General features: G+C 37.1%; 1 protein-coding gene across 1 annotated transcript in view; it reads right to left on the bottom strand.

Annotated features, from left to right (window-relative positions):
• LOC128664502 (neuronal acetylcholine receptor subunit alpha-5-like) overlaps positions 1 to 25,194 on the bottom strand; it is a 105,761-nt gene that overhangs the window by 6,458 nt on the left and 74,109 nt on the right. The window contains exons 6-8 of the mRNA XM_053719324.1: positions 19,225 to 20,056; positions 18,992 to 19,082; positions 15,443 to 15,627 (exon numbers count right to left, since the gene is read on the bottom strand). Of these exons, the coding sequence (XP_053575299.1) occupies positions 15,443 to 15,627; positions 18,992 to 19,082; positions 19,225 to 20,056 (1,108 nt within the window). The remainder of the gene's footprint in view (positions 1 to 15,442; positions 15,628 to 18,991; positions 19,083 to 19,224; positions 20,057 to 25,194) is intronic.

The raw sequence follows: 25,194 nt of genomic DNA on the forward strand, positions 1-25,194 counted from the left end.
TTTGAAACATAAAAATTACAGAGCAACGTTTTTAATCACAGTCAATATATAAGTCTCACAGCTCTGCTGAGAGAATCTACCTCCCTCCAAAGAAGTTTGAAGACCCCTGAGATCTGTTAGAGATGAACCGGATCATGCAGGAAATACAAGAGTAACTGACTGGAATTTTTTGATGCGTAGCAAAGAGCGCCAAAAACGGCCCCTCCCCCTCACACACAGCAGTGAGAGAGAAACGAAACTGTCACAATTAAAACAAGCAACTGCCAAGTGGAAAAATAATGCCCAAATATTTATTCACTCAGTACCTCAGAAAATGCAAACGATTCTACATTCCAGCAAAAACGTTTAACATAATAAATACCTATTAAAAGGTTTAATGTACTTTTAACAGAGTAATTCTGGTGAAATACCATCCCCAGAATACTGAAGTGTAGAGTATACATACATGTCATTATAACGGTATGGCAGGATTTTCTCATCAATTCCATTCAGAAAATAAAAACTGCTACATACCTCAATGCAGATTCATCTGCCCGCTGTCCCCTGATCTGAAGCTTTTACCTCCCTCAGATGGCCGAGAAACAGCAATATGATCTTAACTACTCCGGTTAAAATCATAGTAAAAACTCTGGTAGATTCTTCTTCAAACTCTGCCAGAGAGGCAATAACACGCTCCGGTGCTATTGTAAAATAACAAACTTTTGATTGAAGTTATAAAAACTAAGTATAATCACCATAGTCCTCTCACACATCCTATCTAGTTGCTGGGTGCAAGAGAATGACTGGGAGTGACGTAGAGGGGAGGAGCTATATGCAGCTCTGCTGGGTGAATCCTCTTGCATTTCCTGTTGGGGAGGAGTTATATCCCAGAAGTAATGATGACCCGTGGACTGATCACACATAACAGAAGAAATATGATTGCTGGCAATAATTGGCTAGGTTGGCCTGGCACACAGCAGGCTGCAAGGCAGGAGGAAAGTGCAAGTTAATGGCACCAGCAAACTGAGGATTCACATCAACTATTACCAAAAATTTTAATTTTTAATTATTAAGAATACTGTGACAACAAATATGATTGGTGTAAATATTTTTCAAGTAGGCCTGGCACACAGGCTTGGAAGGCAGTAGAAAAGTGCAATTCTAGGGCACGAGCAAACTGAGGATTAAGATCAACAATCAAGAATTTTTTAATTTTAATTAGTAACTATACTGTGACAACAATTATGATTGGTGTAAATAGTTGGCAAGACGGCCTGGCACAAAAGGCTGGCAGGCAGGAGGTAAATGCAATTCAAGGACACTAGGAGACTGAATACTGACAGTCAAAACAGTGATGATTGACAATTTTTGCAATACTGTTAAAAGAAATATGATTGCTGGCAATAATTGGCTAGGTGGGCCTGGCACACAGCAGGCTGCAAGGCAGGAGGAAAGTGCAATTCAATGGCACCAGCAAACTGAGGATTCACAACAACTATTACCAAAAATTTAAATTTTTAATTATTAAGAATACTGTGACAACAAATATGATTGGTGTAAATATTTTTCAAGTAGGCCTGGCACACAGGCTTGGAAGGCAGTAGAAAAGTGCAATTCTATGGCACGAGCAAACTGAGGATTAAGATCATCATTAATCAATGATTTTTTAATTTTAATTAGTAACTATACTGTGACAACAATTATGATTGGTGTAAATAGTTGGCAAGACGGCCTGGCACAAAAGGCTGGCAGGCAGGAGGTAGATGCAATTCAAGGACACTAGGAGACTGATTACTGACAGTCAAAACAGTGCTGATTGACAATTTTTGCAATACTGTTAAAAGAAATATGATTGCTGGCAATAACTGGCTAGGTGGGACGGGCACACAGCAGGCTGCAAGGCAGGAGGAAAGTGAAAGTCAATGGCACCAGTAAACTGAGGATTCACAACAACTATTACCAAAAATTTTAATTTTTAATTATTAAGAATACTGTGACAACAAATATGATTGGTGTAAATATTTTTCAAGTGGGCCTGGCACACAGGCTTGGAAGGCAGTAGAAAAGTGCAATTCTATGGCACGAGCAAACTGAGGATTAAGATCATCAACAATCAAGAATTTTTTAATTTTAATTAGTAACTATACTGTGACAACAATTATGATTGGTGTAAATAGTTGGCAAGACGGCCTGGCACAAAAAGCTGGCAGGCAGGAGGTAGATGCAATTCAAGGACACTAGGAGACTGATTACTGACAGTCAAAACAGTGCTGATTGACAATTTTTGCAATACTGTTAAAAGAAATATGATTGCTGGCAATAATTGGCTAGGTGGGACGGGCACACAGCAGGCTGCAAGGCAGGAGGAAAGTGAAAGTCAATGGCACCAGTAAACTGAGGATTCACAACAACTATTACCAAAAATTTAATTTTTAATTATTAAGAATACTGTGACAAGAAATATGATTGGTGTAAATATTTTTCAAGTAGGCCTGGCACACAGGCTTGGAAGGCAGTAGAAAAGTGCAATTCTATGGCACGAGCAAACTGAGGATTAAGATCATCATTAATCAATGATTTTTTAATTTTAATTAGTAACTATACTGTGACAACAATTATGATTGGTGTAAATAGTTGGCAAGACGGCCTGGCACAAAAGGCTGGCAGGCAGGAGGTAGATGCAATTCAAGGACACTAGGAGACTGAATACTGACAGTCAAAACAGTGCTGATTGACAATTTTTGCAATACTGTTAAAAGAAATATGATTGCTGGCAATAACTGGCTAGGTGGGACGGGCACACAGCAGGCTGCAAGGCAGGAGGAAAGTGCAATTCAATGGCACCAGCAAACTGAGGATTCACAACAACTATTACCAAAAATTTAAATTTTTAATTATTAAGAATACTGTGACAACAAATATGATTGGTGTAAATATTTTTCAAGTAGGCCTGGCACACAGGCTTGGAAGGCAGTAGAAAAGTGCAATTCTATGGCACGAGCAAACTGAGGATTAAGATCATCATTAATCAATGATTTTTTAATTTTAATTAGTAACTATACTGTGACAACAATTATGATTGGTGTAAATAGTTGGCAAGACGGCCTGGCACAAAAGGCTGGCAGGCAGGAGGTAGATGCAATTCAAGGACACTAGGAGACTGATTACTGACAGTCAAAACAGTGCTGATTGACAATTTTTGCAATACTGTTAAAAGAAATATGATTGCTGGCAATAACTGGCTAGGTGGGACGGGCACACAGCAGGCTGCAAGGCAGGAGGAAAGTGAAAGTCAATGGCACCAGTAAACTGAGGATTCACAACAACTATTACCAAAAATTTTAATTTTTAATTATTAAGAATACTGTGACAACAAATATGATTGGTGTAAATATTTTTCAAGTGGGCCTGGCACACAGGCTTGGAAGGCAGTAGAAAAGTGCAATTCTATGGCACGAGCAAACTGAGGATTAAGATCATCAACAATCAATAATTTTTTAATTTTAATTAGTAACTATACTGTGACAACAATTATGATTGGTGTAAATAGTTGGCAAGACGGCCTGGCACAAAAAGCTGGCAGGCAGGAGGTAGATGCAATTCAAGGACACTAGGAGACTGATTACTGACAGTCAAAACAGTGCTGATTGACAATTTTTGCAATACTGTTAAAAGAAATATGATTGCTGGCAATAATTGGCTAGGTGGGACGGGCACACAGCAGGCTGCAAGGCAGGAGGAAAGTGAAAGTCAATGGCACCAGTAAACTGAGGATTCACAACAACTATTACCAAAAATTTTAATTTTTAATTATTAAGAATACTGTGACAAGAAATATGATTGGTGTAAATATTTTTCAAGTAGACCTGGCACACAGGCTTGGAAGGCAGTAGAAAAGTGCAATTCTGGGGCACGAGCAAACTGAGGATTAAGATCAACAATCAAGAATTTTTTAATTTTAATTAATAACTATAATGTGACAACAATTATGATTGGTGTAAATAGTTGACAAGACGGCCTGGCACAAAAGGCTTGCAGGCAGGAGGTAAATGCAATTCAAGGACCCTAGGAGACTGAATACTGACAGTCAAAACAGTGATGATTGACAATTTTTGCAATACTGTTAAAAGAAATATGATTGCTGGCAATAATTGGCTAGGCGGGCCTGGCACACAGCAGGCTGCAAGGCAGGAGGAAAGTGCAAGTTAATGGCACCAGCAAACTGAGGATTCACAACAACTATAACCAAAAATTTTAATTTTTAATTATTAAGAATACTGTGACAACAAATATGATTGGTGTAAATATTTTTCAAGTAGGCCTGGCACACAGGCTTGGAAGGCAGTAGAAAAGTGCAATTCTATGGCACGAGCAAACTGAGGATTAAGATCATCAACAATCAATAATTTTTTAATTTTAATTAGTAACTATACTGTGACAACAATTATGATTGGTGTAAATAGTTGGCAAGACGGCCTGGCACAAAAGGCTGACAGGCAGGAGGTAGATGCAATTCAAGGACACTAGGAGACTGATTACTGACAGTCAAAACAGTGCTGATTGACAATTTTTGCAATACTGTTAAAAGAAATATGATTGCTGGCAATAATTGGCTAGGTGGGACGGGCACACAGCAGGCTGCAAGGCAGGAGGAAAGTGAAAGTCAATGGCACCAGTAAACTGAGGATTCACAACAACTATTACCAAAAATTTTAATTTTTAATTATTAAGAATACTGTGACAAGAAATATGATTGGTGTAAATATTTTTCAAGTAGGCCTGGCACACAGGCTTGGAAGGCAGTAGAAAAGTGCAATTCTAGGGCACGAGCAAACTGAGGATTAAGATCAACAATCAAGAATTTTTTAATTTTAATTAGTAACTATACTGTGACAACAATTATGATTGGTGTAAATAGTTGACAAGACGGCCTGGCACAAAAGGCTGGCAGGCAGGAGGTAAATGCAATTCAAGGACACTAGGAGACTGAATACTGACAGTCAAAACAGTGATGATTGACAATTTTTGCAATACTGTTAAAAGAAATATGATTGCTGGCAATAATTGGCTAGGTGGGCCTGGCACACAGCAGGCTGCAAGGCAGGAGGAAAGTGCAATTCAATGGCACCAGCAAACTGAGGATTCACAACAACTATTACCAAAAATTTAAATTTTTAATTATTAAGAATACTGTGACAACAAATATGATTGGTGTAAATATTTTTCAAGTAGGCCTGGCACACAGGCTTGGAAGGCAGTAGAAAAGTGCAATTCTATGGCACGAGCAAACTGAGGATTAAGATTATCAACAATCAATAATTTTTTAATTTTAATTAGTAACTATACTGTGACAACAATTATGATTGGTGTAAATAGTTAGCAAGACGGCCTGGCACAAAAGGCTGGCAGGCAGGAGGTAGATGCAATTCAAGGACACTAGGAGACTGATTACTGACAGTCAAAACAGTGCTGATTGACAATTTTTGCAATACAGTTAAAAGAAATATGATTGCTGGCAATAATTGGCTAGGTGGGCCTGGCACACAGCAGGCTGCAAGGCAGGAGGAAAGTGAAATTCAATGGCACCAGTAAACTGAGGATTCACAACAACTATTACCAAAAATTTTATTTTTTAATTATTAAGAATACTGTGACAAGAAATATGATTGGTGTAAATATTTTTCAAGTAGACCTGGCACACAGGCTTCGAAGGCAGTAGAAAAGTGCAATTCTGGGGCACGAGCAAACTGAGGATTAAGATCAACAATCAAGAATTTTTTAATTTTAATTAGTAACTATACTGTGACAACAATTATGATTGGTGTAAATAGTTGGCAAGACGGCCTGGCACAAAAGGCTGGCAGGCAGGAGGTAAATGCAATTCAAGGACACTAGGAGACTGAATACTGACAGTCAAAACAGTGATAATTGACAATTTTTGCAATACTGTTAAAAGAAATATGATTGCTGGCAATAATTGGCTAGGTGGGCCTGGCACACAGCAGGCTGCAAGGCAGGAGGAAAGTGCAATTCAATGGCACCAGCAAACTGAGGATTCACAACAACTATTACCAAAAATTTTAATTTTTAATTATTAAGAATACTGTGACAACAAATATGATTGGTGTAAATATTTTTCAAGTAGGCCTGGCACACAGGCTTGGAAGGCAGTAGAAAAGTGCAATTCTATGGCACAAGCAAACTGAGGATTAAGATCAACAATCAAATTTTTTTTTATTTTAATTAGTAACTATACTGTCTGTGACAACAATTATGATTGGTGTAAATAGTTGGCTAGACGGCCTGGCACAAAAGGCTGGCAGGCAGGAGGTAAATGCAATTCGATGGCACTAGGAGACTGAATATTTGCAGTCCAAAAAATTATGATTTTTATTTTTTTATATACTGTTACAAGAATTATGATTGGTGCCACTAATTGGCTAGTTGGGCCTGGCACACAGGCTGGCAGATATGAGTCGTGGATGGTAGGTAGGGCAGCAATTTAACACAGTATACTGTGTAAGTGACAAAAACACAGGCCTGATAGAAAATTAAATTAGATTACACTAGCAAAATATTTTAACATTTTAGATTTGAACATTAAAATTATGTTAAGAAGTGCAATGCACATATGAGTGGTCGCACTGGCTGGCTGCTACGTAGGGCAGCAATTAACAACAGTATGCTGTGTAAGTCAGATAGACATTTAGAAACAGGCCTGATAGAAAATAAAATTAGATTACACTAGCATAATTATTTAAAGACTTTTTTGGGAATTTAAAGAAAAAGGTTAAGCACATACATAGGAGTCGTGGCTGATAGCCTTGGAAGGGCAGCAATTAAAAACAGTATGCTCTGTAAGTCACATACACACACGCCTGATAGAAAATACTATTAGATTACACTAGAAAAATGATTTAAATTATTTTTTTGGGGGGGGAATTAAAAAAAGGTTACACACATATGAGTCGTGGCTCATAGACTAGGGAGGGCAGCAAGTAAACACAGTAGGCTCTGTATTATGTCTGCAAAACACACAGGCCTGATAGAAAATTATATTAGATTACACTATCAAACAAATTTTAACTTTTTTTTTTTTATATATTTAAATTAAGGTGAAGAAGATGTGAGTGCTGGGTGGCTACCTGGCACAGACCAATTAACCAAAAGACTGAAAATAAATGAGGTATACTAATGCTGAGTGAACCTGACAGACACAGGCCTGATAGTAAATGTAATTAGATTACACTAGCAAAATAAAAATAAAAAATTTACATTTAAAATAATGTTATAAACGGATATTAACACTGGTGGCTGGCACAGAGCAATGAACCAGAGTATATGCTGTGTGACACAGGACTGATAGAAAATGAAAAAAAATTACACTAGCAAAATAATTACATTTTTTGGTTAGTTAAATTTAAACTAATGTTGTTAGGGAGATATCAGTGGTGGCAGTAATCACAGCATATTCTGTGAGCCTTAAACACACAGCCTGAAAGCCAGGCAAATGCTAATAAAAAAAAAAAAAAAAAAAAAAGCGGGACGAAATATAGCCCTAAAAAGGGCTTTTTGGGGTGCTGTGCTTGCAGCAGAGATGAGTGGAGTCCTTCTGGACTGTAAATACACTAGCCTAGCTATGTTTTTCCTATTAATGTCAGCAGCAAAAACACAACACATTCTCTCATTAAGAAAGCAAGGTCGTTATAAGTCTAAAATGGCGGATTCCGAGTAGCTGGGAGGGTCTGTGAGAGAGTTTCTGATGTTGATTGGCTCTAATGTGTCAGACGGCTGTGACATAAAGGGTCAAAGTTTCCTCAATGATGACACATAGGGGCGCCCACAAACGCGAACAAGCTATGTTCGGGACATCACTAATGGACTCTTGCTAATATGAAAGAAATGAATTTATCAGGTAAGTTCTTACATAAATTATGTTTTCTTTCATGTAATTAGCAAGAGTCCATGAGCTAGTGACGTATGGGATAGCAGATACCCAAGATGTGGAACTTCCACAAAAGAGTCACTAGAGAGGGAGGGATAAAATAAAGACAGCCAATTCCGCTGAAAAAATGAATCCACTACCCAAATCAAAAGTTTCAATTTTTATAATGAAAAAAAAAACTGAAATATAAGCAGAAGACTCAAACTGAAACAGCTGCCTGAAGTACTATTCTACCAAAAACTGCTTCTGAAGAAGAGAAAACATAAAAATGGTAGAATTTAGTAAAAGTATGCAAAGAAGACCAAGTCATTGCTTTGCAAATCTGATCAACAGAAGCTTCATTCTTAAAAGTCCAGGAAGTAGAAACTGACCTAGTAGAATGATCCGTAATCCTCAGAGGCGGGGATTAACCCGACTCCAAATAAGCATGATGAATCAAAAGATTTTAACCAAGATGCCAAAGAAAAGGCAGAAGCCTTCTCACCTTTCCTAAAACTAGAAAAGATAACAAATATACTAGAAGTCTGTCTGAAATCTGAGTAGCTTCAACATAATATTTCAAAACTCTTACCACATCCAAAGAATGTAAGAATCTTTCCAAAGAATTCTTAGGATTAGGACACAAGGAAGGGACAATAATTCCTCTACTAATGTTGTTAGAATTCACAACTTTAGGTAAAAATTGAAATGAAGACAGCAAAAACCACCTTATCCTAATGAAAAAGGAGATTCACAAGAAAGAACAGATAATTCAAAAAACTGTTCTAGCTGAAGAGATGTCTAAAAAGAACAATACTTTCCATGAAAGTAATTAATGTCCAAAGAAAGCATATGCTCAAACAGAAGAGCCTGTAAAGCCTTCAGAACCAAAATAAGACTCCAAGGAGGAGAAATTGGCTTAAATGAACCAAAGCCTGAACAAAACAATGAATATCAGAAAGATTTAGTAATTCTTACTGTGAAACAGCATAGAAAAAGCAGAGATTTCTCCTTTCAAGGAACATGCAGACAAAACCTTATGAAGAAACTATAAAATCCTAGGAATTCTAAAAGAATGCCAAGAGAATTCATAAGAAGAGCATCATGAGATGTAAATCTTCCAAACTCGATAATAAATCCTACTAGACACAGATTTACGAGCCTGCAACATAGTATTAATCACTGAGTCAGAGAAACTTCTATGACTAAGTACCAAGCGTTACATTTTCATACCATCAAATTAATAATTTGAATTCCTGATGAAAAAAAACGAATGTTAAGATATAAGGCCTGGCCTTAATGGAAGTAACCAAGATTGGCAACTGGACATCCGAACAAGAACCATATACCAAAACCTGTGTGGCCATGCTGGAGCCACCAGCCACACCAAAGATTGGTCTCTGATGATTTAGAAAATCACTCTAAAAAGAAGAACCAGAGATGAAAAAATATAGGCAGATTGATAATTCCAAGGAAATGTTAATGCATACACTACTTCCGCCTGAGGATCCCAGGACCTGAATAGGCCCCTGGGAAGTTCCTTGTTTAGATGAGATGCCATCAGATCTATTTCTGGAAGCCCTCACATCTGAAAAATTGAAAAACATATCTGGGTAAAGAGACTATTCTCCCGGATGTAAAGCTTGATTAACAGAGATAATCCGCTTCCCAATTGTCTATACCTGGGAAAAAGACCACAGAAAATAGATAGGAGCTGGATTTAGCCCAAGCAAATATCCGAGATACTTCTGTCACAGCCTAAAGACTGATAGTCCCACCCTGATGATTGACATACGCCACAGTTGTGACATTGTCTGTCTGAAAAAATGCCTCTTCTTCAAAAAGAAACCAAACTGAAGAACTCTGAGAATGCACAGAGTTCCAAAATATCAAATGGTAATCTCGCCTCCTGAGATTTCCAAACCCCTTGTGCTGACAGAGATCCTCAGACAGCCTCCCAACCTAAAAGACTTGCATCTGTAGAGATCATGGTCCAGGTTGAAAGAACCGGAGAGACCTGTAGAACTAAATGATGGTGATCTTAACCACTGAATCAAAGATAGTTAAACATTAGGATTCAAAGATATAAAAAGTGATATCCTCGAATCCCTGCACCATTATTCAGCATAAAAAAATGGAAAGGTTTCCTATGAAATGAGCAAAGGGTATCAAATCCAATGCTGCAGCCATGAAACCTAAAACCTCCATGCATATATAGCAACTTGAAGGAAATAATAGAGACTGAAGGTTCCGACAAACGGAACACAATAAACTTGTCACTTGTCTGTTAGAGACAAAAAAATTGACACAATCTATCTGGAAACCTAAAAAAGGTGACCCTTGTGTGAGAAATCAAGGAGCTTTTGATAAAAAGATCCTCTAACCATGTCTTGAAGAAACAACAATGTTGAATCGTATGAGATTCCGCAGAACGAAAAGACTGAGCCAGTACCACAATACCGTCCAAAAAAGGAACACTGAGAACCTTGAAAAGATTCTTAGAGCTGTCGCTAGACAAGAAGGAAAAGCAACAAATTGGTAATACTTGTCAAAAAAAGAGAATCTCAGAAAATAAAAATAATCTGAATGAAAACAGAAAATGAAGATATGCATCTATTGTATATATTGTAAACAAATAATGCCATCACTGACCAAAAAGGCCAAAAAAAGAATAGACCATATAAACACCATTCTAAAAGATGGTACACTTATATGACAGTTCAAAAAGATTTTCTATCTTTGGAACAATGAATAAAACCCCAAATCCCAGTTCCTAAAATGAAACTGGAATAAATACCCCAGAAAACTCCAGGTCTGAGCAGCGCTTGAGCCCCAACGGGTGACCAACCGCACTTCACCACTACCCAAAACATATAGGTCTGAAACACACTTCAGGAAAGTGTTAGTCTTACTGGAATAGCTGGAATATGATAGAGAAAAAAGACTTCTCACAGACGGTTTTACTCTGAAACCTATTCTGTACCCAAAGTCTAAGAAGTTTGGACCGAATAGAACCAAACAAATTTCAAAAAAGTCTTAACCTGACCCTTACCAGCCAAGCTGGAATAAGAACAGCACCTACATGCAAATTTGGGGAGCTGACTGAATTTTTAAAAGGCTTAATTGAATGAAGAAAAAAACTTCCAATTATAAACATGTTACTTGGGGAAGAATTCAGGATTCCGTTCCTTAGTAAGAACAGAAAACTAATATAAGCTTAAAGTTTTAGTCTTAGAACTCAATCTTGAAGCCCAGAGTAACAGTTAAAGAATTGAATCCAATTATGAACCAAATAATTGATTAACTTGGAAAAAAAGAAATATGGATTTTAGAAATCAAATTAGCATTTCAAGATTGAAATCACAAAGTTCTTCTAGCTAAAATAGCTAAAGACATAGATTAAACCTCATTTGCAAAAATAATTAATAAAATGACAACACAAATGAAATTATTAGCATGTTAATCAAGTTAAAGGACCAGTCAACACACTGGACTTGCACACTCAACAAATGCAAGATAACAAGACAATGCAATAGCACTTAGTCTGAACTTTAAATAAGTAGTAGATTTTGTCCTTTTAACAATGCTAAACATATCATAATCCGATACTTGATCTTAAAGTATCCAACCAGAAAGATGAAGCAATTGCAACATCAGCCAAATAAATTACAGGTCTAAGAAAAAAGTACCTGAAAATAATTTTCCTTAAATAAGATACGACCATCTGAAGGAAAAAAAATAAATACTATTTGCTATAGTATATTTAGCATGAGTAGAGATAGCCCCATTAACTTGGGGAATCTTTCCTCAAAACTGAAAACTAACTGCCGGCAAAGAATACAATTTAAAAACCTTAAAGAAGGACTAAAAGAAAATTCTCAGCCTATTCCATTCCCTACTATCAGGAACTGGAAAAAACCTCTGAAGAAACCACAGAAGATAAATAAGCAGAATTTAAATGTTAGCTAGTTTTTAAAATCAAAAGAACTAGTTACTTCAAAATCCAAAATAATCAACACCTTTTGAACAAAGAACAAATGTACTCTATTAAAAAATAAAAAAGTAGATTTGTTAGTGTCAATATCTGATTAAGAAAAATTCTAAATGAGAAAAAACACCATCAGAGAAGGAAAATTCATTATGTTGTTGGTCATTTGAAACTTCATCAACTAAAAAAGAAGTTTGAAAAAGACCTAACAATTAGAAGGCAGGATGTCAGACAAAGCCTTTAAAATAGAATCAGAAAAATATTCTTATAAATTTCTAAGTATATCTTTACATAAGATATAAAAAGAATAGTAATATATAAAGCATAAATACTAATGGATTTTGCATGTAAAAGTTTATCATGATAACTTATTACAAACCATAGCTAAAGATAAACATTCATAACATTAAAATAAATGAACTTAGCTTTGGTAGGACTGATATCAGTCAACAGGAATCCCTCAGCATTTCTTGATACAGGAACAGTGTTTGAATATCTTGCAATATGTAATAGAAAAAAACAACATATAAAGCAAAATTATCAAATTCCTTAAATGGCAGTTTCAGGAATGGGAAAAAATGCAAAATAAACAAGCCTCTAGAAACCAGAAGCAACAAAAAAGTGAGATTTAAATAATGTGATAAAAAGTGGAACAAGTATGACGCCCACATTTTTGGCGCCAAGTATGACGCCCATATTATTGGCGCCAAGTACAACTCCCATATTTTTTGGCGCCAGGTATGACGCCACAGCCTCTGACGCCAAAAACGACGCCCACATTTTTTGGCGCAAAAAAAGTCTGAACACACATGCGTCAAAAAATGACGTAACTACGAACAAACTTCCAGCGTCAACTACGGCACCGGAAATGACCAAATTTTGTGCCAAAAAAGATGCAATAAATTGAAGCATTTTCTGCCCCCGCGAGCCTAACAGCCCACAGGGAAAAAAAGTCCATTGAAAATTTTCAAGGTAAGAAAAAAATATTTATTCATATGCATTATCACAAAAAATGAAACTGACAGTCTGAATGAAGGAATACTGATTATCCTGAATCATGGCAAATATAAGTTTAAACACATATATTTAGAACTTTACATATAAAGTGCCCAACCATAGCTTAGAGTGTCACAAATAAAATAAGACTTACTTACCCCAAGACACTCATCTACATAAAGTAGATAGCCAAACCAGTACTGAAACGAGAATCAGTAGAGGTAATGGTATATAAGAGTATATCGTCGATCTGAAAAGGGAGGTATGAGAAGAAATCTCTACGACCGATAACAGAGAACCTATGAAATAGATCCCCTAGAGGAAGACCATTGTATTCAAATAGGCAATACTCTCTTCACATCCCTCTGACATTCACTGCACTCTGAGAGGAAAACCGGGCTTCAGCCTGCTGCAAAGCGCATATCAACGTAGAATCTAGCACAAACTTACTTCACCACCTCCATGGGAGGCAAAGTTTATAAAAACTGAATTGTGGGTGTGGTGAGGGGTGTATTTATAGGCATTTTAAGGTTTGGGAAAATTTGCCCCTCCTGGTAGGAATGTATATCCCATACGTCACTAGCTCATGGACTCTTGCTAATTACATGAAAGAAATTGATAATAGGAGTAAATTAGAAAGGTGCTTAAAATCTCATGCTCTATCTGAATCATGAAATAAAAAAATCGGGTTTAGTATCCCTTTAAGGGATTATCTATCTTTTAAAACAACAAAAATTCTGGTGTTTACTGTCCCTTTAAAACAAACATAGATACAAGCTGACTTAAATCTGCAATTGCTATACAGAATGTATATACTCTGAAGAATTTGAGGCTAATAATTATCTAGAAAGAGGAAGTAGATATTCTGATAAAATTATAACAATTGTTATAGAAGAATTCTATACATTTTTAGATCAATATAAGAAGACAAATTAATGTTGGCATATTCCAAGTTACTTAACACAGCTAGAAGTTCTTAAAGTAGTTTTTCCTAAAGGGTAGACACAGCAGATACATATTGCAGGATCGTTAGCAACTTCACATTGTGCAGATGAGGGATGGTTACAATTTAGCAAGAGGAAGTACTTGTATAAAAAATTATATAGATAACTTTGAGAGAAAACTTTAACAGAATCTGTAAATACCTTAATGTTGTTAGGAATATCGTCAATCTTAGAGGAGGTTTTTGAGAGGAGACAATCCATCGCAATGGCTGTTTTGGATACAATATAATATATTAAGATCTGGTCTTGAGTAAGACAAGCAGCTTGTACACCTAAGAAGATGAGTTGCAGCTGAAAGTTGGTTGCGATCTGTTCAGAGTGGCTGTGACGTCACGGGAAGGTCTGGTAATCAGTCCGAAGATGAAACTGAGTAAAAAAATTACAAACAGAACAAAGGCAGAGAACTTTGATCAAAGGTGGTTAACTTAGCAGAATAATAGCGTTAGCAACTAGTCTTAGGTTTGACAGCAAAAGGGCTTAAAAGATAAACTGCAGGAACTTGCAGCAGTCCATTTGCAAAAGACACATGCAAGCAAAAATTACAAAGCAATTTCATATGGAACCTGTTGCTCTAAAGGAAGAGGCGAGACTTAGTCCATCCCTTAGTTGAAGGGAAAGTACATGACAGAATCCCCTCTCCAAAGAGCACCTCTGGGGTTCACGGTTTAGGACGGTCTGGATGGCGTCTGTGGAAAAGAGAAAATAATCAGTCTGCAGATAAATTAGTTGCGGGTTCCCAAGTGTCTTCTTCATGAGAGTAGCCCTTCCAATGTATGAGATACTGCAAAAACCCCTTTGTACTTTCTAGAATCCAGGATGTGAGAAACCTCGTATTATTGATCATCTATTATTTGAGGTGCTGGAGATGTGTTAACATTAGACCTCTGAGTTACATAGGGTTTTAATAAAGAGACATGAAAAGTAGGATGCACTCTCAATGTAGGGGGTAACCGTAAAGTAACTGCATTTTGATTGATGATTCTGACAATCTCATAAGGTCCAACATATAGAGGACTAAGTTTTCTGGATGGTGTTCGAAGTTTCAGATGCTTGGTGGACAACCATACCTTATGCCCTTCTTTATAGTCAGGAGGTTTACGTCTTCGCAAGTCATAGTAATATTGTTAAGACTGTTGAGCTTTTAAAACATTACTTCTTAATACTTGCAATGTCTGGGATAATGAATTACTGTAATCTTCAACCATTGGTGAATTGGTTTGTATCTTAGAATCCAAATGAAAAGATGGGTTGGATCCATAGTTCATTAGAAATGAAGTGTACTTAGTGGAAGAGTTAGTAGAGTTATTGTAGGTGAATTCGGCACAAGACAGGTATTCTGCCCATTTATGTTGTTGAAAAGAACAATGAGATATTAAATATTGCTCGAGCCATTGGTTTATTCTTTCCATTTGGCCGTTTGTTTGCGGATGGAAGGCAGTACTTAATCTTCATGTTATTTGGAGTCGGTTACATAATCCCTTCCAAAAATTCGATATAAATTGGCTACCTCCGTCAGTTGTTATGGTGGAGGGTAAATCCATGTAACTTTACAATATTTTGTAGGAATAAATCTGCGGTTTGAGAAGTTGTGTCTTTAAGGATATTCTTGAGAGCATCATTTTCCACTTGACGTTCTCTTAGACCTTGACTGAGTAAGTCCACCTTTTGACTGAGATTGTGCATGTGGTTGGTCAACTGTCTGTTGAAGTGAGATTCTGCTAAATGTAAAGATGGAGCTAGAACCAAGATATTGTTCTGGTAAGAAAACAGTTATTCCCTGAACTCTGATGACAAACAAAAAAGCCCCAAAGATCTTTGTGAAAATTATTTGAGCTGTAGCTAGACCAAATAGCATAGAAAAAATCTGACAATGTTTGTCTAGAAAGGCAAACCTCAGAAAATGAAAATGATCTGTGTGAATTGAAACACGAAGGTAAGCATTCTTTAAATATAAATCTGTCCTTGTTGAGTGAGGGACAGAATAGACCAAATAGTCTCTATTTTGAAAGTTGGAATTCTGACAAACTTGTTCAGAGATTTAGGATCCAAAACTGGTCTGAATGTTCCATCCTTTTTGGGAACAATAATAGATTTGAATAAAAAAAAACTGTCCCTGTTCCATAGATTCTAAATCCAAAACCAATTGAAGAAAAGCCTGAGCTTTTAAAGAATTCTTTCGAACATTTGACAAAAGAATCCTTCCTCTGGAAGGCCTTACCCTGAAACCTATCCCATAACCTTCGGAAAGAGACATAGCCCGCCCCTACCAGAGAATCTGAGCTGAGGGCCACAACGTTATGCAAAATTGGGAGCAGGAGTGGCCTTATTGATCTGTTTAGATTTGTTTCAATTGGAGATTGGTTTCCAACCTGAGGAACACTGCTTAGCTGTGGATGAATCAGATGTTTCTTCTTTATTCTGATGAAAGGTTAGAAACCTTAAATTTATCCTTAGGTTTCTTATTTTGGGGAAGAAAAGCTCCATTACCACCAGAAACAGTGGAAATAATGCAGTCTAAATCAGTCCCAAACTATTAATTTCCTTAAAAGAAATATTCAAGAGTCTTGATTCAGAGACTGCATCAGCAGATAATGACTTTAACCATAATGCCCATCTAGAAAAAACAGACAAGGACATGCTCTTAGCATTATTCCTTATGATGTCCATAATTAGCAAATTTAAGCAAAGCTAAAAGGTTAAGAAAATCTTCACTGTTAGAATCTTCAGAAAGCTGATCAGAAAGTCTATCCAACCAAATGGAAATGACAGCTGTAACATCAAAAATAGCAATAGCTGGTCTGAAAAAAATGATAACCTTCCTGAAAATAAGCCTTAAAGGGACATTAAACACTAAATACATGCTAGATAGAATGATGCATTCAAAGAAAAGATTAGTCCATGACTAACATGTAGATGTATTTTTTAAAGTTTCATTAGTTGTTTAAAAAGTGACAAAATAAGTGTAAAGTTTTAGTCTATTTAACACTGGGAGCTGCCATGTTGTAACTTGTAACTTGTTTTACCTTCTCTGCTGTGGCCAGTTAGGGTCAGTTATAAATAGGTCACTAGAGTGTGCAGCCAATGGTTGTGCTGGATTTAACAGTGTTCTACACTTCCATTTCTAACAGGAACTGAAAAGCTCACAATTTCAGAATGGAATTACAGGCAAAGAGGACAATTTGAGGGGAAATGGATCTCAACATAGACTGAGAACCCCTCTCAATGAAGAAATCCTCTGCACATGTCCATTCTTCACCTTCCTCCAGCGAAGGCAAAGATAAGACTAACTACGATAGGTGGGAGGGGTTATATAGAGCTCTTGGGGTTTCAGAATCTTTGCTTTCTTATAGTGGCAGCAAAGGTAATTCCCAGGAGGAATGATCGTGGACTCTTACCAACTTTATGAAAGAAAAAGCAATGCTCCTCTTTCAAATAAGTGGCCCTGTGTCAGTCCAGATATCAGGTGATTGTCATGACAATAAAAAAATACCTTGCATTATTATTCATAGTATGGAGGGGTCGGGCAACTCAAAAGAAACCCTTGTCAAACTCATCAACACAGATTTATAACATCAGGCCTATCATTTTAAACATAGGATCCCAATATTCAGAAAGGATTTCTTGTCCTTAGAGAGCTGTCAAGCATCATTATATTAATAATGATCACCTGGAAACAAACAACCACTAGATTTATATTGCTTTGTTGTGTTGCCAGTGCTCTAGTTTCTCAGAACTAATACAAAATTGAAGTATCAATAAATGGGAAAAGGGAGTGTAAAATAAAATAGAACATTTTGGTAACAGCTACTCTATATACGATGCTTTTTCATAAAAAGTATTAGTGTGGTGTATTGTTTTTTTTTTTGTATTATTTGTTTTTTATATTGAGTGATTTTGGAGAATACATGCATCATAAAAATGAGTAATTAGTCACCCTTCTGGAAAATCAGAAATGTGTTTACTTTCCAATCAGGCTATTGAATTGGACAAGTGGAAGTGTGAGATGTTGTAACAAGAGTTAGAGTTTGCAAAGAATATGAGACACAAGAGATATTTTCAGGGGATCTCCATGGGTAGTTGAGCCATAGGGGCAAATATTCATGATCGAAACAATAAGAACAGCGATTTTCCTAAAATTTAGAAGGAAGTGTTAATTTGACAGGTTAACCAGAATTGGGGTTAAAGTGGAGCAGGCAATTTTCTGAATTTATTTTGATTACCAAGTTGTCTTGAGCACTATATGGCAGCAGTTTTGCAAGAATGTTATCCATTTGCAAGAGACAAAAATTGCAGCACTATTTCCTGTCATGTAGTGCTTCAGACACCTACCTTGGTATCTCTTCAACAAAGAATACCATGGGAACAAAGCAAATTTGATAATATAAACAAATTGGAAAATGTCTTAAAATTGTATGCACTGCCTGATTCACAAACTATTTCTGGGGGGTTTCATATCCCTTTAACAACATCTTGTTCCATGGTGAGGGGACTTTATCATTTTACAGATATAAGGATTACAGATTTCCAGTGAGGCACTGTTTCAATTGAAACTCCATTCCAATTGGCACAACAGGGCTTAAAAGGACACTGTCCTGATTTTTCTCACTTAACATATTCCAATGACCTGTTATACCAGTTGCATAATAATATTGTATTGGTCATTGTCTGTTTACATTTATTATTGCAATTGAAAGAGCTGATTTTGCATATTGAAACTGCTATCCATAATAAAATCTGCAGTTCCTAAGTATTTTAGTATTGTGTATATAGAGAGATAAGGTTACAATGTTTATGTTTTTTGCAGGGTCTTTAGGACAATGGTGGTGCTTTCAATGACCAGAACCAACTATTCAAACATAAATGTGAATTAGCAAATTTAACACACATTTAGTACTATGCAGCTGGTATAATAAGTACAGTGCAGTATTCCTTTAAAGATCCGACTTTTTGACTGTTAAAAAGTTATACATTTAAGATCAAACTACACAAATGCATTTAGTCATTTGAGAATATATCCTTTTTTTTTTAACGTATGTTTATATAGGTTGAAGGGACACAGAGGTCATATATGAGATGCACGTAGTACATTTTGCTATATACTTGCATTTGCAAAACTACTTTTGTTAGAGGTTATGATTGCAAGAATATTAAACGCAAATACTGCAAATGTGGCCATAAGACGCATCTCTAACTGCAACATGTAGAGCATAAAGCATGGAATATACTGGTGAATGCTTTATCAGAAGCTGTTCAGTGATATATTGTAATAGAAGCATTTTTGCAACTGGCTTTTATGCCCCTAAACTATATTCCTCTCAGGTTATAGTGCATACCTCACGAACTTCATGTTCTTTCATTACATGTCTTGTTATATAACGGATTGAATCCAAAGCTCCTTCTAAGGTACTTCTAGACGATTCTGGTCCATTGGACATTCCCATGTCTTCATTTCTTGTGAAGTATCTATCAACATGGCTCCTCATGCATAACAGTTTAGGAAGTTTGTGTAGAAATATCTTCCGTACCCAAGGTGCCATTGCATTGTGTGTTGCAGAGGAACGGTTATGAATATTTATAGCAAAAACGGTTATAACAATAGATAATGTAACAAATATCATAGTAAATACTAAATATTCTCCAATAAGAGGTATGACCTTAGAAGATGAAGGAATAATTTCTTCAATCACAAGTAAAAAAACAGTTAAAGATACCAGAACAGACGTGCAGAGAGAGATTTTTTCTCCTCCATTTGAAGGGAGATAAAAAACGAGTATGGTTAAGAAAGAAAGCCCTATGCAAGGTACTATTAAAAAAAGAGTATAAAAAAGAGGCAAACGTCTTATAATGAATGAGTAAGTAATAGAGGGGTACCAGCAGCATCCATCTGTTCTATTTCCTTTGTTGCCCGTAGCAGTTACAATTTCCCATTCTCCATTATCAAAGAAATCTCTCTTGTCTACATCAAAATCTTCTAGTAATATGTCAACTTGTGAGCCATCATAGGTCCAAGAGCCAAATTTCATAGAACAGTTTTGAAGATCGAAAGGAAAAAATGTTACATCTATTATACATGAACTTTTATAATTAGCAGGTGGAGTCCAGTTAATGGTACCATCATGTTTCACTACAGCTTTTGTCACAGAACCTTCAAAACGTCCATCAGCACTACAAATTAAACAAAAAAAAAAAAAGACTTGTTTAAATATTGTACCATTAAAATATTTCAGGTTTACACTGTAATAATACCATAAAAAGAAATTATCTAAAAAGGTTTAAACCATCTCAGGAGCTAGCAATGAAAATGGTGAACATGTAGGTATTTAAAAATTCCAGAATTTGCAAATGGCTCCTTCAGTGCTATACTGGCTGCTGTGCTTTTCCACACAACATATTTTAGTTAAATACCTGCACATGAAAGTTTGGAAAAAATGCTGATATGGGGAATTAAATATACAATTTAGGGCTAGATTACGAGTGGAGTGTAAATGTTTGTGCGCAAGCAAAATTAGGATTTCATGATCGTTTGCACACAGGTTAAATTGCCCTCGTATTACAAGTCACAAGTAAATGCAAATGTGTGAATGCAATCACAATTTACGCTAGAATAATTACCACAACATCAGAGCTTTGGTTAACTGTTTCACCAAACTAAAAAAGGGCTTTAACATTGAGATACATACATATACATGTCTAGACATGTATATGTATGTATGTATATATGTGTTTATATGTGTGTACATATGTATTTATGTATTTATTTGTGTATATATGTAGTTACACACATATATACACATATAAACACATAAATACATATGTATACATATAGAGACATGTATAAGGGCATTGGAGCTCTTTGCAGTTAAGTAGATAGTACTGCTCATTAAAAATGTCACATTTCGGGGGACTTTCGATGGGTGGGCCTTGAGAGCGGCAGCAAGGGAAGAGAGCTCCGCTCTTCAATTCCCATTTAACATCTCCTGCCGCTCGAATTTGGCCTAACAAGCAACCCCTAGGCTCAGGGAAGAAGCCGGGACAACGGAGTAACCGTTGAAGTCGTTGGAGGCTGTGATCCACGCCTCAGCTGCCGGAAGCGACGACGGAAAAGGCCGCTACTAGGCCTCAACTGCACCGTAATTGTAGTGCACGCAGGGAACTTCAGAGGGCCACGCAGCATAAAGATACTAGCAACGGAGGCTAGCTGAACACAAAGCAGAGAGGAGTCAGGATTCCTACGGTCCGGATCGCATGTACAGTGGTACTGGGGCAACAGCTCACTCTTCTTGAGTATTGGTATGTGAAACACACTATCAGAACAGGAGAAGAAACAGGAGGCTATACACCCCACTCTATAGAACTTTCTAGCCCCTAAACTGTGTGTGTGATTAGGGGATAACTCATAGCTGCCAAGCCAATCTCCCTTCTTTCTCCCCTTTAAGCACCTGTCTGAGTCCCCATAATACTGCGAACACACCATGCAAAAGCTCAAGAATATGGATTAACTGTGTAAAGCCCAGATCCCTTTATAGGAATAAGTAATAAGCATACTGTAGGCAGCAAACTGATGGCTGCCACTACACTCTGAAGAGCCACATTTATTAGACTTTATGTTTGAGGAGAAATAAGATACTCAATACCTGGAACACCCTGCAAACTTTGGGACATTTTTCAGTGTTATAATTGAAATATTATAACGCATACATTAAACAGACTGATAAAATGTCACACAGACAGAAACAGAGCAAAAAGAAATCTAAACAACACTCGGACACTTCAGGAGTGGAAACGACCCCTTTAGATCAGGAAAGTCCTGATTTCTCAGATACACACCCTATAGTGTTGCAGCTCTCAGTGCTGTTTCTGCCAAAGATTGAAAGACTTCAGACTGGAGTAGATACTATGAGTTCGGAGTTCAAGGAATTCAATACAAGATTAACACATGCAGAGAGAAGATTGTCTGACATGGAAGATAGACAACAAGAAAGTAGGATCGCAGTGACTAACCTACAGAAACAAAACAAAATTCTCATGGATAAGGTTCATGACCTTGAAAATCGGTGGCGTGGAATGTGGGAGGCATCACGTCGCCCATAAAAAGAAAAGCCATATTAAATTACTTGAAATCACAAAAAAACGACATAGCGATACTTGAGGAGACTCATCTAAATACGCAGGAACATCAAAAATTAAAACAAATGTGGGTAGCTGAGGTACTCCACACTACCTATGAGACACGTAGAGCAAGAGGAGTGGCTATATTGTTTCGTAAGAACCTAAATTATAAGATATCCAAGTCAGAATGTGATCCAGAAGGACGCTATGTCATCGCCCATGTGACAATAGAAAACATCCCTATAGTATTGGTAGGAGTATATGCCCCTAATGATAGAAAACAAGAATTCTGGCAACATCTACAACAAAAATTACTTGGCACTCAGGTGGATACCATTGTCTTGGGGGGGTGACCTTAATATAGCTCCTAAAGTTCCTGCAGACTGATTTAGGGATCCCCAATCCACCCTACATAGGATTCATGTACCTAAATACCAAAAGAGAGACTCCAGAATTTTGAGTAAATTTGCCAATACAATTGCACCTCAGATATACTTGGAGGGAACGTAATCCAGATTCCAAAGACTATACATGCCACACCACATCTAAAGACACACTATCGCGTATTGACCTGTTCTTAGTGGCAGGAAGATTAAGTAATAGAATCAGAGATGCTAAAATTCATCCTATAACCCTTTCGGATCATGCTCCTATCTCACTCCTCATTTCCATAGATAAATACACAACCACCAAGCTGAGTTCGAGATTCCCTCATTTTTTACATAAAGATGTTAAACTACATAGATACCTCATCGCGCATTGGCAGACCTTTCAGGCAGCTAACTCACAACACTGCAACGAACCACTCCTTTATTGGGAGACTGCTAAGGCAGTTCTACGCGGAGTAATCACCTCCTATGCAGCGGGAATTACAAAAAAGAGGAAATCTAAAGAAACTCTTCTTTTGAGGCAGATGACTAATGCTTATAATAGATACCTAAGATGCCCAACAACACAAAATAGGATCAAATACACAGAGGCAAAAACCAATAGGGATTCATTTTTTAACCAAAAAGCAGTACACTCTCTCTCCTACTCCCAGGCCAGATTCTATAGATTTGGTAATAGGGCTGGTAAATACTTAGCAAAAGCCACAAAACTCTTACGTAAACAAACCTCGATTCTAGCAATTAGAGAGAGAGACCGGACAGTGACTGATGTAAAAGGCATAGAAACTGCATTTACTGACTACTATACGGAGTTATATGATGACTGTCATGTTGACGAGACTTCAAAACAGACATTTTGGAAAGACCTGCCTATGCCTCAATTAACTGAGGAACAAAAGGACTCACTCAAATGCACCAATAACACGTCAGGAGATAGACCAGGTTATTAAAGACCTCCTGACAGAAAAAACACCAGGACTGGATGGTATGCCGGGGGAATTATATAAAATAATGCGGACAGAGATAGGGGAGTCTTTAGCCAAACTATTTAATTATATCATGCAGGAGGGAGCTGTAATTTCCCAGAGATTCACAGAAGCTACTATAACTATTATCCCAAAACCAGGTAGAGATCCATTGTCTCCCAGCTCATACAGACCAATTTCCTTGCTCAACACGGACTACAAGATTTTCACTAAATTACTAGCAAATAGGCTCGCCCTCATACTCCCTTCCCTGATATACCCTGACCAAACAGGTTTTGTCAAGCATAGATCTTCTGTTTGTAATGTGAGGAAAGTACAATTAATTCTTTCTTATTATGAAAAGTGGAGAAAAGAGAGGATTTTGCAAGACCTTCCGGAAGCATGCCTTCTTCTGCTGGATGCAGAGAAGGCTTTTGATAAAGTCTTATGGGATCACCTCTATACAGTACTAGCAAAATGTGGATTTCAGGGACAATTCGTATCAGCCAAACGCTTTACACAAATCCAACAGCTTCCATTCTTTTTAACGGCGACACTACCCCCTACTTTCCTCTCAAGCGAGGTACGAGACAGGGATGCCCATTGTCCCCCCTATTATTTGATTTAGCAATAGAGCCCTTGGCTATTATGATTAGAAACAAAGTCCCGGGACTGCAACTGGGAAACGCAAAACTCCACCTCTCGCTGTTTGCAGATGATATGATACTATATATCACTGATCCCCAAATTAATACACCAAAAATTATGTCCATAATAGACCACTTTGGGAACATTTACGGTTACCAAATTAACAAAACTAAGTCAGAGCTCTTATGGCTCAACCCGTGCCACACTCAAACTATTGAGGAATTTGACTTTAAAACAATTTCCACTGACTTTACATATCTGGGAGTGAAACTCTCATCAAACACAGACACTTGGTATGACTGCAATTATAAACCCTTAGTGCGGAACATTACTACATTACTCAAGACATGGAATGCTCTACCTTTGTCCCTCATGGCAAGAATCAACCTCATTAAAATTATAATTTTCCCCAAATTGTTATACCTATTCCAGATGATTCCCGAACCACTGTCAAAAAGGGACTTAAAACAGCTAAACTCAATTATCACTGGTTTTGTGTGGAAAGGGAAAAAAACATAGACTAAGCCTTCGCAAATTGACCATATCACCGATGAAGGGTGGTTTGGGACTCCCAAACTTACAATTTAACAATTGGGCAGCCCAAATAAAGTATATTGTAGACTGGTGGTTAGATGTGGAAACTTTTACGATCCGAGACCTTGAAAGGGAGATGGTACAACCATAGTCACTGTCCTTCCTCCCTCATTCACCTTTTAATAAATTAGAGCCATTTACAGGTCCAATTAAAACATGGCAGAGATTATGTAAACACAACATCTCCTCCCGGAAATCTAAATTTCTACCCCTTAGAGGCAACCCCAATTTTATACCAGGATTCACAACTCAGACATTTAGGACTTGGGAGCAGAGGGGTTTAAGACATATACAGGACTTATTACTTCCGGACAGTAGTGTACCACTTCCATTTATAGACTTGATGAACAAATTCCAAAACAGCATCACTTCGCTTACCTACAAGCTAAACATTATGTACATACTCTAAAGGACTCACAGTCGTTGGGACTCAATATAGACATGGTTGATAAAATAATCTCTTGGGCTAAACAAGGTAATCGCTCTATCACACCTATTTATAACCTGATGCAGGCCGGAAGCCCATAGCAACAAGACGGTAGCAGAGTTAGCATCAGACAGGTCGAATAGACTAGGGTCGGAGGTCATGGAAACTCAA

Source organism: Bombina bombina, chromosome 6 (genome assembly GCF_027579735.1).
Source record: "Bombina bombina isolate aBomBom1 chromosome 6, aBomBom1.pri, whole genome shotgun sequence".
In the NCBI taxonomy this organism is placed as follows: Eukaryota; Metazoa; Chordata; class Amphibia; order Anura; family Bombinatoridae; genus Bombina; species Bombina bombina.